This window comes from Rhea americana, unplaced genomic scaffold (genome assembly GCF_003343005.1).
Source record: "Rhea americana isolate MKP2758 unplaced genomic scaffold, rheAme1 scaffold_151, whole genome shotgun sequence".
Classification (NCBI taxonomy): Eukaryota; Metazoa; Chordata; class Aves; order Rheiformes; family Rheidae; genus Rhea; species Rhea americana.
Window position 1 is genome coordinate 1,595,220 of NW_028185606.1, and position 12,227 is coordinate 1,607,446.

The following is a 12,227-nucleotide window of genomic DNA, read 5'->3' on the forward strand; positions in this document are numbered from 1 at the left end:
TCCCCCCGAAGACCGTTAACGGCTGCGGCGGCCGCAGCCCGCGCCATGGGCGACGTGAAGAACTTCCTGTACGCCTGGTGCGGCAAGAGGAAGGTGACGCCGGCCTACGAGATCCGCGCGGCGGGCACCAAGAACCGGCAGAAGTTCCTGTGCGAGGTGCGGGGCCGGGCCGGGCCGGGCCGGGCCGTGCGGGGCCTCTCTGGGAGGGGGCTCTCTGAGCTAGCGGGTTTTCTGAACAGAGTGGTACAGCTAGCAGTGAAGAGGCATCCCGAGACTGTGTGTGTATAAAGGCCCTGTACAAATGTACAGTATTCCTTGGTGCATAACAAGAGGCGCTTGAAGTGAAGGTATAGTGACAATTTAAAGAAGGCCCTGATGCATGAAAGCTTGGAAGTTTTAAACTTAGCATATCCAGACACCTGTTCACTTAGCTCGTGCAGTGTTYGAAGGTAATTGCAAATTTAAAGTTCAAATGGGTGATTGCAGGTTTAAATTTCTCATGTGTAGGTTTAAAATGTGCTGAATTGGCTTGTGAACATAAAGTAACCTGGTAAAAGTTCTTACAATAAAAAAGAATTATTGCTTTAAAGTGAATGTGCGCGTTTACACTTGTATCCACACGTGACCCAAAAGAATTTTGATCATCTGCTGTATTGAAAGAAAATCCTATTACCTTGGCTTCTAGTCTGTGTGCTGTTACAGTATTGCTCTGCACGTGGCTGTTGAAGTGCTGAGTGCTCCACCAGAGAACTTAAAATTCAAATTGTCCTCAAGAAGGAGTTAATGCTAAACCCAACACCATAAAGAGTGGGTTAGTTATAAATAAAAATCGTAGATTTGGACTAAATACACTGAATTTATCATTATACCCTTCCTTCCCCCTTGCATTGATCCTGGAAAACCCTATAGCAAAACTGAGCAGCACAGTAGTATTAGACCAGTATTGCTGATACTGTAATTGAGGCTGAACAGCGTGTCAAGATTTGAGGGAATGCTGTGACCCCAAATGAATGGGTGCTGTATGGAAGTGATTATTGCTTGGCATCCCTGTTGTCACCCAGAATCAGTAGTTGTGTAGGATCTTTAAAAGTACCTCTAAGAGTGTCTGAGCACTTCCAAATCTGTTGGACTTCTCAATTTTCTGGCAGAACCTGCTAKAGAGGCTAATGATTATGTTCTTTTATTTCCCCACCTTTGAATATATACTGCTTGTTATCAGACTGAGGATCTTTGTATTGTCCTTCCTGATATGTAGGTGCTTTTCTTTTCTTGTAACAGCTACGTACAGATTTCTGTTTCATGCAGAAAGAGTATTTTACTCCACAAATCTGAATTTGCGCTGCACTTCTATATGAAAAATCTTAAAGTTTTGTGAAATTAGTGATGAGGCAAAACCTCTTTGGACAGCAGCAAAGTGCCTACTCACGGAGTGGGTGTCAGCAGGGAGTAGTGAGCTGTTGCTGCTGCTCTTATTTTGAAAGTACTTCTTAACATTTTATTTCTGTGGGAAAACAGGTAAAGTAACATGTTGGTCTTTAATAATTGTTCAGGCAAAGTGATTGTATGTATGGTTGTATTGCTAAACTGTTCTGTGTCTTGAATGCTGATACCCTGCAAGTGTCTGTAGAAATGTAAGAGCTGAATGGATAGATAACTGCTCTGTTAGTTTCCTAATGTGATCTGTGGTTGTAAATCCAAGCTGATTGTCAGTGTTGCAGGCTGGAAACTTTTTAAGCAGAGTGCTATCTGAATGTGTTTTTGATGAGAAAATGAGAATTATCTACTAATGTAATTCAGCACTGAAAGATAAATGTAATCTAGAATCTGTGCTGTTGTACAGGACTCTAGTTGGGGCTTACTGGAACGTTATATGCAGTTGTGTTCACTTTGAGAGTGAGGAGTGGAAATCAGAAGTACATAATGTCTATATCCAAATGAAGCTCAGATGAAATGAGGTAACTAAGTGTAAATATATAAGGATGGAAAATAACTGCTTAAGAGGAAGGGCAGTGGTTGCAGAAAARTAGCTGTAAAATGTCYGATTAATTCGGAATGCCAAAAAGGTTTCTTCTGTGTACTCAAATTTTGTAGCAGCTTCTCAGATAAACTAGCAGGAATAGAAAGATGCTGCTTTAAATTGTTCTCAGTTTATGAAATGCATAATGATTTGCTGCCTATAATAACAGGGAACTACAGTAGACAACACAAGCTTGGTTCTGTCCCTGTTGTTTGAGATAGACTGGGTTAAAGGCCGAGGAGGGTGAACCTGAGGAGAGTTTGCTGCTACTTGCTGGAAGTGTCCATTTCTACACTAATTCATTTTCTTCAACAAGGTTTTGGGAAATACTCATTCTCTGAGAATGGACTGTTGACATTTTCTTTAATAGATTAAAAAAAAAATCTGGCCACAAGTTATACCTTGAAGAGCTATAGAAAAAATAACTTTGCCTTTTCGAGACGCTTTYACTTGTGCTTACTGCAGATCTACGTTTTAATTTGCAGGTTAGAGTGGAAGGCTTTAACTACATTGGCATGGGCAATTCCACTAACAAGAAAGATGCGCAGAGCAACGCTGCTCGAGACTTTGTCAATTACTTGGTTCGAGTGAATGAAATGAAGAGTGAAGAAATTYCTACTTTTGGGGTAAGCTGCTGCTTTCTCCATGCCAAAGACTAATTGTGATGCAGTGCGTCTGGGTGTACTTCATTCCTGGAGTTCAGTTTGGCACCCACATGCAGTGAAGAAGACTGAATCTGTGGGACTTCTGCCTTGGAAAGCTAAAATATATACGAGCTAGTCTGCCTAGTTAATGAGGCAGACTTCAGAGTTCCTGTGAGGTACAGCCTGATGTTAAAAGTGCTGAGTACTTACACCTGATGCTGGGAGTTCTGTGTTAAATGCGTCATATGATATATAATGTTGTGTACTTAAAAACGAAACAAAAACAACAAAGGTGCTTCAAAGCAGACACTGAAAATTTGAATATTTTTAAAATTTTAAACACTTTATACACTAGCTCTTCATGTGTGAAATAGAATCACTGCTCTCTGTGGTGTTTTATGAGCCATGCAAGTTTCACTGTAATGAGTATCACATAAAAGCTGAGGAGGAAGATAATTCTATCTTTACAGTAGTTGCAGTGTACAATAAATAAAGCATAGAGCTACATGGTAAATGTTGAGAAGTGAATGCTTTGTTTCCAGTGTCTCATTACAAGTACATCTGTATAACATTAAGTAATTAGTTTAAATAGTCAAAGCAGTTACCTGTGTTAGAGCAGTGCTTGCTTTGTCTCTAAGCCAAGGTGAAGCCCTRTGGTAACAAGACCTATCTCGTTTGTGTTGTTAGTTTCATGGTGATGCATGGTGTTGCGTAGCTAGATCTTAAATGGGGATAGTATGTTCTGTGCCTTGTGATTGGTTAGTTAAATACATGCATTTCAAAAAGGGAAGAATTCAAATTATGTAGATAACTGCAATTTTGTTATTTACTAAGGGCATAATATGTTTTCCTACAGTTTTTTTGTATGTTCATAATATCTATATGAGTTACTTTGGATATAAGATGTAGACCATATCTGTTATTTTTCCCTGGATGCTCAAGCAATTGGTTTTGTAACTGCTGAACTTTAAGTCAGGGCTGTTTGTTGGTTGGTTGAAAATCCAATTAAACAACACCCACAAAAGCCAAATATTCAACAATCATATTCCTTTCATGTTTAAAGAGGAGCTTTGGCAGTTGCTATTGCACAATGATGCATGAGCTCTTTATGCTGCCTAAGATTAKCTAGCTAACTACTAAAAAGACTCTTCTGTATAAAGGTGCTGGTATTTCCCTTTGTTTTTTTCTGTAGCCAGCAGGTGGTGATACCCCTGATGGGCCGATGCATGGAGAAGCTAGAGATGTTACTGGTTCCAGTTCTGCTTTGGGTGGACCTCTTCCACCACATTTGATTCTAAAGGCTGAGATAGGTAAGTCTGTGAAAACTAGAATTTAGATGTATGTGGATCTAATGTGTGTATATAGATTTATTTTTTTTTCAGGTGTCATAATTCTGCACACAGAAGACAGAAGTTGTTGTAGTTTTGAGGCAGAGGTGTGAATAACCATGTGAGCTCTGAGGGAGCATTCGTGTCCTATTGAGATTGCCAGGCAATACTTCTCCATTGCCAAGAATGTGATTTGGAGGAAAGACACTTTTTGTTTTTTTCTCTGGTAGATAATGACCCAGGGGCAGCACCTGGAAGCTCTGGCTATGGTGGAGCTCAGTGGGATCGGGGAGCAAATTTGAAAGATTACTATTCGAGGAAAGAGGAACAAGAAGTGCAGGCAGTAAGTCATTCTATTCTATATTCTATTTGCCTTTGCTTTAGTTCTTAAATAGATGTCTTTTGCTTCATTTATTTTGTTACCAACGTTTATAGTCAGGTTTGCAATTTTCATTTGATATTTTGCTCTTGGTTTTAACTTCAGTTGAAGATGTACCCACTGACTTTTAACAAAGTTAATTTATTTAAGCTGAAATAGATCATTCTGGATGCTGTGAATATCAGATTATTTGTATAGACGTTTGTTGCAAAAATTAGGAAATACTGAAGGCTTCTTAGCATTTTCTGTAAAGAAGTCTTAACTAATTTACAGTATCTAGACAAATTATTTCAAAGACTTGTTATAACAAGTTTAGAATTGAAATTTAATAGAAACCAATAAATGAAATGTTTCTTTTAATATTAGACCTTGGAGTCAGAAGAAGTGGACTTAAATGCTGGTCTTCATGGGAATTGGACCTTGGAAAATGCTAAGGCACGTCTGAACCAGTTTTTCCAAAAGGAGAAGATTCAGGGAGAATATAAATACACTCAAGTGGGGCCTGATCACAACAGGTCTGGTAGTTTGAGTCACCTTCTATATATTAAGGGTTAGAAATAGTTTTGGTGATAGTATCTAACACATTTACTTGTAGTACTCTGCAGTTCTATGTGAGAAAGTGGTATTCTTTACCATGGCCAACAAAGTTTGAAAGATAGTAATCGAAGTCCTTGATAGGAGAAAGGTGTAACCACATTCATTTCCATATTTTTTTTTCTCTTCATTTCAGTGCCTCTGACTTGCTTTGTAGACTGTTTAATGCAGTTTCAGAGTTGTAACATCCCTAAATCTTGAAATAGGAGTGATGAGTGTTGGTGCTGAGATCTGAGTAACTCTGAAGAAATCTTTATCTGATGTTTTTCATGGATATGTTGCTTTTATGACGATTGCTGTGACCTAGCTAACAACTGATAGATCAGTTTGAATGGAGGGAGTGCTGAACTGCTTGCAGTGGTTGCTTGTGTAACTGCAGTTTCTTTTGTACAATTTGAGTAAATCTTAAGTATAGCTTACACTTGCTTAGCTGGAAGTGTACTTCAGGGGCATCTTATTTCTATTATGGTTAACGTTTTTCAGCAGAATCTTCTACTGGAAAACATGAATTTGGCAAAATCAAAGTGATCTTCCTGCAGGAGTTTTGGGGGTGTTAAATTTCAGTTGAAACCAGTTGAATCCTTTTTGACTTTCTGCCTGTTCCATCAGCAGGGTGTAAGTGAACTGAAAATCTGCATGTGCTTCTCCCAAGTGAAAATAATGCACAAAGAAATTACATTTTTTGAACTTTTAGCCCCATTTGGAATAGTCTTTAAAAATCAAAACTTTGGGACCTTGTGTTAATTCATGTGAAATAATTATGCGCTGTGCTCAGAAGTAATGTCATGCTGCTGCTGGATTTATTTTTTTATTTTTATATAAATTTGTTCTCTATGACAGTTATTTTTTAGAAAGACAAGTGAGTTTTCTCATTATCATCTGGCATGAGAGATTTGCTTGGAATATATACCAGGCTTCTGGTATGCTTTTGTGTTTGCGTCTCCTAATCATTTAAGGCATTTAAAATATGTATATTGGTGACAAAGTTCTGAATTCTCATTTAAAATTTAACTCCTGGTCGCTTCATCTCCATTTACATCTTAAAGCAAGGGCATTTCTCTCCCTTGAATGAACAGCACAAAAAATAGCTTGTACAGTACTAGGAACTTAATACATGTCTGTTCCAGGTGTTATGCTTGAGCACTTCTTTTATTCTATAGTTTGCAGATTGTAGTTCATTTTGATAGGTTTTCTGCAAGTATAAGCGTCAAAATCCATATATTTACTATGCATATTCTTAAGCAGAATGAGGTGGCYACTGGTGACAGTATGTTTCTCAGCCTGCTAACTGTACATCTGGAGAGCATTTCAGGGTGTAGTATTCATTACACCCAGGAAAGCTCGTGTGAATTACTCCTGAAGAAATGACAGAAGGGGGAACTGTAAAAAATCTCCTGCAGCTGATCAGATAAGTAGAAAACAATCCTAATGTGTCCTAGCATTTCTCTGGCAGAAGGCAAAAGATAGAAACCTTTCTACCAGATTTAATCCTTTTGGTACATATAATATAAGAGGAATAATTTTGGATGTTTTTGGAGTTTTGAGGAGAGTGTTTTTTATATACATACATACATACATACATACATACACACACACACACACACACACATATATACACATATATATGTATATAGATTAGAAATAACCAGTTCTCATTCATATTGCCAGTGTGATTTTTTTTTAATATAGTAATAGTCTTCATAAGAAAAGTGTCAGTCTTAGTCCCAATTTTTTAAAGGAGAAATGTATTTTTTTTTGTTTTCAGTGGATCACAGTGAGTAGGTATAAGAACTTGGTAATAGTAGAAGAATTTGGAATTGGAAAGTTTGTTTCAATTTTGAAAGAAGAGTATAATTGTATATATGGGTATGGTTCTCCTAATACAAACTGTGAACTAAATATTAAGGGATGGAATGTGACTTTTCTCTTTTGGGATTCCTTTAGTAGCATGGGATGCCTTTGCCTCCTTCTGTCATGTGAAGATGGTAGCAGTGGGCGACACCAGAGATCTGTGTTTGTTCATACATGGGCTGCTTAGGCTGTACTAAGCAATCTCATGGGACTCTATTGTAAACTGATTTTGGTGTCGCTGTTCTCCCCTTAGGTGGAGGAGAATGAGATTGAATGCTGACTGTAGGCCTGGCTGAGAAACATACTGGCATCGATGCCTTAATTGGCTGTTGTGTCCCTGAAAGCCAGTGGCCTTTGATCCGTGAAGCCACTGTGCATGAAGGTCAGTTCACTAGTAGTAAAGGAAGGGGTTTTAACACCTAACCTTTTCTTCTATTTACAGCAAGAAATCAAGGACACAGCTGCAAGGTTTTGCCTGCAGCTGTGGAAGTACCAGTGCCATAGTTTTCAAAGAGGAGCTACGTCTGATTAAGTCCAGTCACACATCTTGAATCATGTTTGCAAGTTTAAATACAATCTTASAAGAACTTGGCTTTAATTTTCAATCTGTACAAATATGTGCTTAGCTTTTGTGACTTCTAAAACATGGTTTTATTTTCCATCATCCATTATTGGCATATGGCTTTCTAACTCCTTTAAGCCTAATAAATGTACCAGTAGACTATTAAATGAATTTGCTGCAGGGCTACTGGGCAAACTATTACTTAAGCTGCACGCAGTTACTTTTCACTGAGTTCCTGGAGATGGAACTAAGGGCTTCAAGAAATTTAAAATATGCAGATGCTGAATCTCCTTCTATGCGGATACTTCCAACATAGTCTTTGACAAAATGACCTGATTTAGTTTTGTCTGTGCTCTGTGCAGACCAAATATGTGGCAACTACAATGTAGAAAAAGAGTAGCTGTAGCAAGTGTTGCATCCAAGTTAATTAACCCAGGTTCCTAATGGAATTTATTAACTTTGGCCCATATTACATTAACAAGCTATAGGCTTTATAATCGTTGTCTCAGAGAGTTTGGAGCGTATTTCCTAATATGTGGCTTTAAATTTCAATGCTGAACAGTAGTATTTGCAGGTTTCTTAACAGATCTACTGATTATATTGATAGCAAGTTTGTTACGTTCTAACTTGAGGTTAAACGGACACAATCACTAATATTTTACCCCAGTCGCTGATGAATTGGAAATCTCTGAGTACTCAAGAACACGTCTTTTGCTTGAGGTTTCATTTCTCAAAATACTATTCAGAGGAAAACAAAAGACATTTAAAATGATAAAACCATTTTTCTTTAAGGATTAAGTAAGAAAATATTGTTGAGTTTTGTGCTTTGCCTAAAATAACTGGAGAGTGGCTATTTTGCAGGGTCGATTTCAGCTATTCTTGGTAATTGTAGCCCTTGTGTTTGTTCTTTCTTTTACAGGAGTTTTATTGCAGAAATGAACATTTATGTAAAACAACTGGGCAGAAGTAAGTGTTTCTCTCTATTTTTTGTCTTAGCAAATGATTGGCATTGGTGCAGAGAAGCAGGTAGAACCCTTGTGTATGGATTCTTGTAGTTAGGTGTTGGAGTTACATGTTCACTTTCACACATGAAGGCTCATGTTTGTTTCCTGATCTGAAATCTTTTCTGTGTGCTGTTGTTCGTTGCATTCTACTCCTTGTCTATTCTGTGCTTCCACTAAYCTTTCCTCTGAGCGCAGAGAAATGCCTAAGAGTTATGGTAGTTTTTGTTTGTCTTGGTAACTTGTCCTTCACATGTCTTAGAAATGCAAGTGTCTAATGTGTTTCCAGTAGGTTTGCTTGCATAGTATCTATTTATTTTGAGATTGCAGAAAAGCTTATATGATGGTGTTGGTTRGTATAGGATAATCATACTTCCTTAGATACTGTAGGCAGAAAAGACCTCAAAGTATCCTTTATTAACTACAGAATTTCCTCAGAAAGTCGGTAAACAACATTATGTAGCTAATGTGAGTCAACTGATAAATGAACCTTGTTGAATTTTATATTGGAACTCTGGATTTATCAAGAGTTGGGACTCTCCATGAAATCTGGCCTGTGTGAACAATCACAAAGGCCATCGTAGTAGTATCTCTGTGGAAGCTGTTTGCATCATCAGCCACTGCCACTCTAAGCTCTGTGTGCTGCAGGGATCTTCGGTCGCGAGCATGGATCAAACAAAAAGCTGGCAGCACAGTCTTGTGCCCTTTCYTTAGTTAGACAACTCTACCATCTTGGTGTCATAGAACCTTATTCTGGACAGACAAAGAAGAAGGAAGGAGAATCGGTGAGTCTGACAGAAGGACCAGAAATTGTTGCTTTTGTTTTAGTGAYGTACAAGCACCCTCTTAGAATGATGAGGGAGTGAGTGAGTGTTTACACTCGATATTTAAGAGATACGAAGTTAATAAGTCATTTTGATTCTTTGGACAAGTGACCAATTTTAGGTCTGGCCAGTAATATGTATCAGAAATACAACTTAGTGTGTATGTGAATGGATCAGTAGAGGAATTTGATAGCATGTTAGATGAAATAGGACTTGCAACAAATGCTTTTATCAGTATRTATTTTCCAGAAGCTTAAAGTTTTGTTTGTGCTACATACAGTTCTCTGGAACATTTGGCATTTTTTTGTTCAGTTAAACTCAGACATTTAAAACTATTCTACAGATTCTTGTTGGGCCGGAAGTTGGCAAAATGTTTTAAGAATGTGAGTTTTGAACYGATGATGTTGTTCTGCCTTGTTGTGCTAGGAACTATTTGCTGGTTCAGTATACWCTCTAATAGTCTGCAGTTCTTACTTTCATTGTCTGTATTTTTGTGTATACCTACGTGTAGTTTTAAAATATTTAATAATATTCCACKTAATAGGTGGAACCCTATGAAGTATCGATCTCTTCTGACTTAGAAAATCAGCTGCAAAACATTGTACGGGAGCTGTCTCTGGAGACTGTCCCACGGGTGAGTGTGTGGTTCAGATACTTCACTCCAGTATGTAACACCAGGCCTGCTTGTTTAATGCCTTTGTCTTTCTCTGCCTACCTTGCTTATGGAAGCATAGCCTGAAGATCCCAGGAATCCAGTTCTGATTAACATTGGAAAGCTGGCACATTTTGAACCATCCCAGAAGCAAAGTCAAATGGGAGTTGTTCCATGGTCACCACCTCAGCCCAACTGGAACCCTTGGACCAGCTGCAATATTGATGAGGGTCCTCTGGCTAATGTAAGACAGCTCAAAAATTGACTTGTTTTTTGTTTTCTTGCTTTTGGGACTTTTGAATGCTCTTTTCCTCAGACTTTCTTTTGAGCTGTTCCAAAAGAGAAAATAAAACTTCTTCCCTTCTTGACCTGGAGGGAAGGACTCCTTTCACTGATAGGAATTCTTTGTATTTAATTCATGTTTTGTTAGGCCCTTAAGCAGCAGTGTCCTGGATKTTCCAATTCTTTGCTTTGTTTGTTTATTTTTTGCCTGCTATCGTGCAGCCATTAAATCCCATCYTTCCGTATTTGGAAGGAGAAAGTGTTCCGAGTGCTGTTGCTGCATAACATGACTGCTTGCTTTTTCATTGTTTCTAGTCCCATTCACTACAGGATGATTAAAAGAACAGAAACGTGGTATTGTAAAATGAGGAAGAAGAGAAGAAATAGTATGGTGCCAAGTACAACAGGCTGAATTTGGCCACCAGCATAACCTAGTCAGCAAAGAGTCTCAGGACAGGAACTTCAGTTTCCTACTACAGGGGAGCAGAGTACTTATGACCAAAATAACAATTTAATACATTTTTTTCCTCTGAAGGTTTTCCCACGAATGATTTTTGTTTAACATTGTTCATTTAGGTTTCAATTTAAAATATCGAGCTTAGTAAAACTGAGTTGCTACTTAAAATGGATAAYGAATATATTTACTGACATCGCAAAGGGAGCTAGCTTCACGTCTTTTTAGGATTTCTACTTGCTAGTTATGGTACAGCTAATTTCCTTTTAGTAAAACAAGTCAGCCCTTTGGTAGCAAATGTGAAAATTTCTTTAAAATTCTTTCTTAGTTGAATTTATCAGATAAATTTTTCTCTCCTATCAGTTTTCACTTTTCAACTACTGTTGTGTGAGTAGTAATGTACTTACATTATCTTATTCCTTACGTTAAAAAAACCTGCTGTCTCAGTGGTGATCTGAGTATCTCAATATCTGAGTATCTTTGGCTTTTTCAGTTTCTGGGGTCTTTCTGAAAAACTTCTGAGGATGGCCATTTAATTTCAACACACTAATGAACAAAACAGGACAGCTCATCTGCATAACTTATTTCAGGGAGTTATATAAGGCATTGTCCTTTATTTGGAATTGCTGAACTGGTGTGACTGATTTTATAATAAAGTTATGATACAATTAAATAAAGCATAAACAAGTCTCCAAAAAAATGTTTTTACTTTGCAGGTCACTCCAGAGCAAATAAGCATGGATTTGAAAAATGATTTTGTATACCGGTTGGAGCAAGATGAAGARTTACAAAGGGTGAGTGCTCTTCCTGTAATTTGGCATGCTTGTGCTAGTCTTAGCCTCTTCCAAAAGAGGCTGAGTGTAACGCACAGTGCGGAGTACTGTAGATTTCGGTAGTAATATGTGCCAAGTTTTCAGAAGAACTAGATGCTACTGTGGGTTAAGTAAAAACTGGSATGGGTGTGGGAACTATGTTGTTGCTGTTTTATGAGTCTAATTAGAATAACCTATAGCTTATATGATAAATTTTTCCTTTGAGTAAGTGAAATCTCTGTAGAGGAGTGAGAAGAAGTAAGCAGGTGGCGTAGAACAGATTGATGCTTGGACTTGATTGGAAATGTGATTTTCCCCACTTCCCCCAGATACTGCGAGAGAGGGAGGCTCTACCTGTGAAGAATTTCGAAAATGAAATTCTGGATGCCATCCATCACAATTCTGTGGTTGTAATCCGTGGTGCCACAGGTTGTGGCAAAACCACACAAGTTCCACAATACATACTGGATGAATATATCAAAAACAACAGAGCTGCAGAATGCAGTATAGTAGTGACACAGGTAAGGAGCACTTTACATATGCAACTGCTTAAGTTTCATGACTGGATACTAGAAATAATCTATTAGGATGTGCTGATAATCTGATCATCATCATGGACATCATTCATAAAAGCTTGAAGAAGCTGCCTTCTCGGTGCTATGTGTAGGAGTCGGAGCTTTACTTCACTATGACATGAATGCCATTGCTCCCTGTACTACTTTCTAATGGTTTGTGGTGTTTCAGGTAGGGCTTGGGAGAACAATACGTGTGAGAAATCTCRGCATTATATATATCTGCATTTGAAGTGTTATTTTTTTCACATTCTC

General features: G+C 38.1%; 1 protein-coding gene across 2 annotated transcripts in view; it reads left to right on the plus strand.

The window, feature by feature from the left end:
• Nucleotides 1-19: 19 nt before the first annotated feature.
• Nucleotides 20-12,227, plus strand: part of DHX9 (DExH-box helicase 9) — a 28,658-nt gene continuing 16,450 nt past the window's right edge. For both annotated transcript variants that reach the window (XM_085299664.1, XM_085299665.1), the window contains exons 1-11: nucleotides 20-156; nucleotides 2,503-2,643; nucleotides 3,854-3,971; nucleotides 4,220-4,332; nucleotides 4,735-4,883; nucleotides 8,295-8,341; nucleotides 9,025-9,161; nucleotides 9,745-9,834; nucleotides 9,935-10,096; nucleotides 11,305-11,382; nucleotides 11,730-11,921. In XM_085299664.1, coding sequence (XP_085155790.1) covers nucleotides 46-156; nucleotides 2,503-2,643; nucleotides 3,854-3,971; nucleotides 4,220-4,332; nucleotides 4,735-4,883; nucleotides 8,295-8,341; nucleotides 9,025-9,161; nucleotides 9,745-9,834; nucleotides 9,935-10,096; nucleotides 11,305-11,382; nucleotides 11,730-11,921 — 1,338 coding nt within the window. In that variant the 5' untranslated portion in view covers nucleotides 20-45. The remainder of the gene's footprint in view (nucleotides 157-2,502; nucleotides 2,644-3,853; nucleotides 3,972-4,219; nucleotides 4,333-4,734; nucleotides 4,884-8,294; nucleotides 8,342-9,024; nucleotides 9,162-9,744; nucleotides 9,835-9,934; nucleotides 10,097-11,304; nucleotides 11,383-11,729; nucleotides 11,922-12,227) is intronic.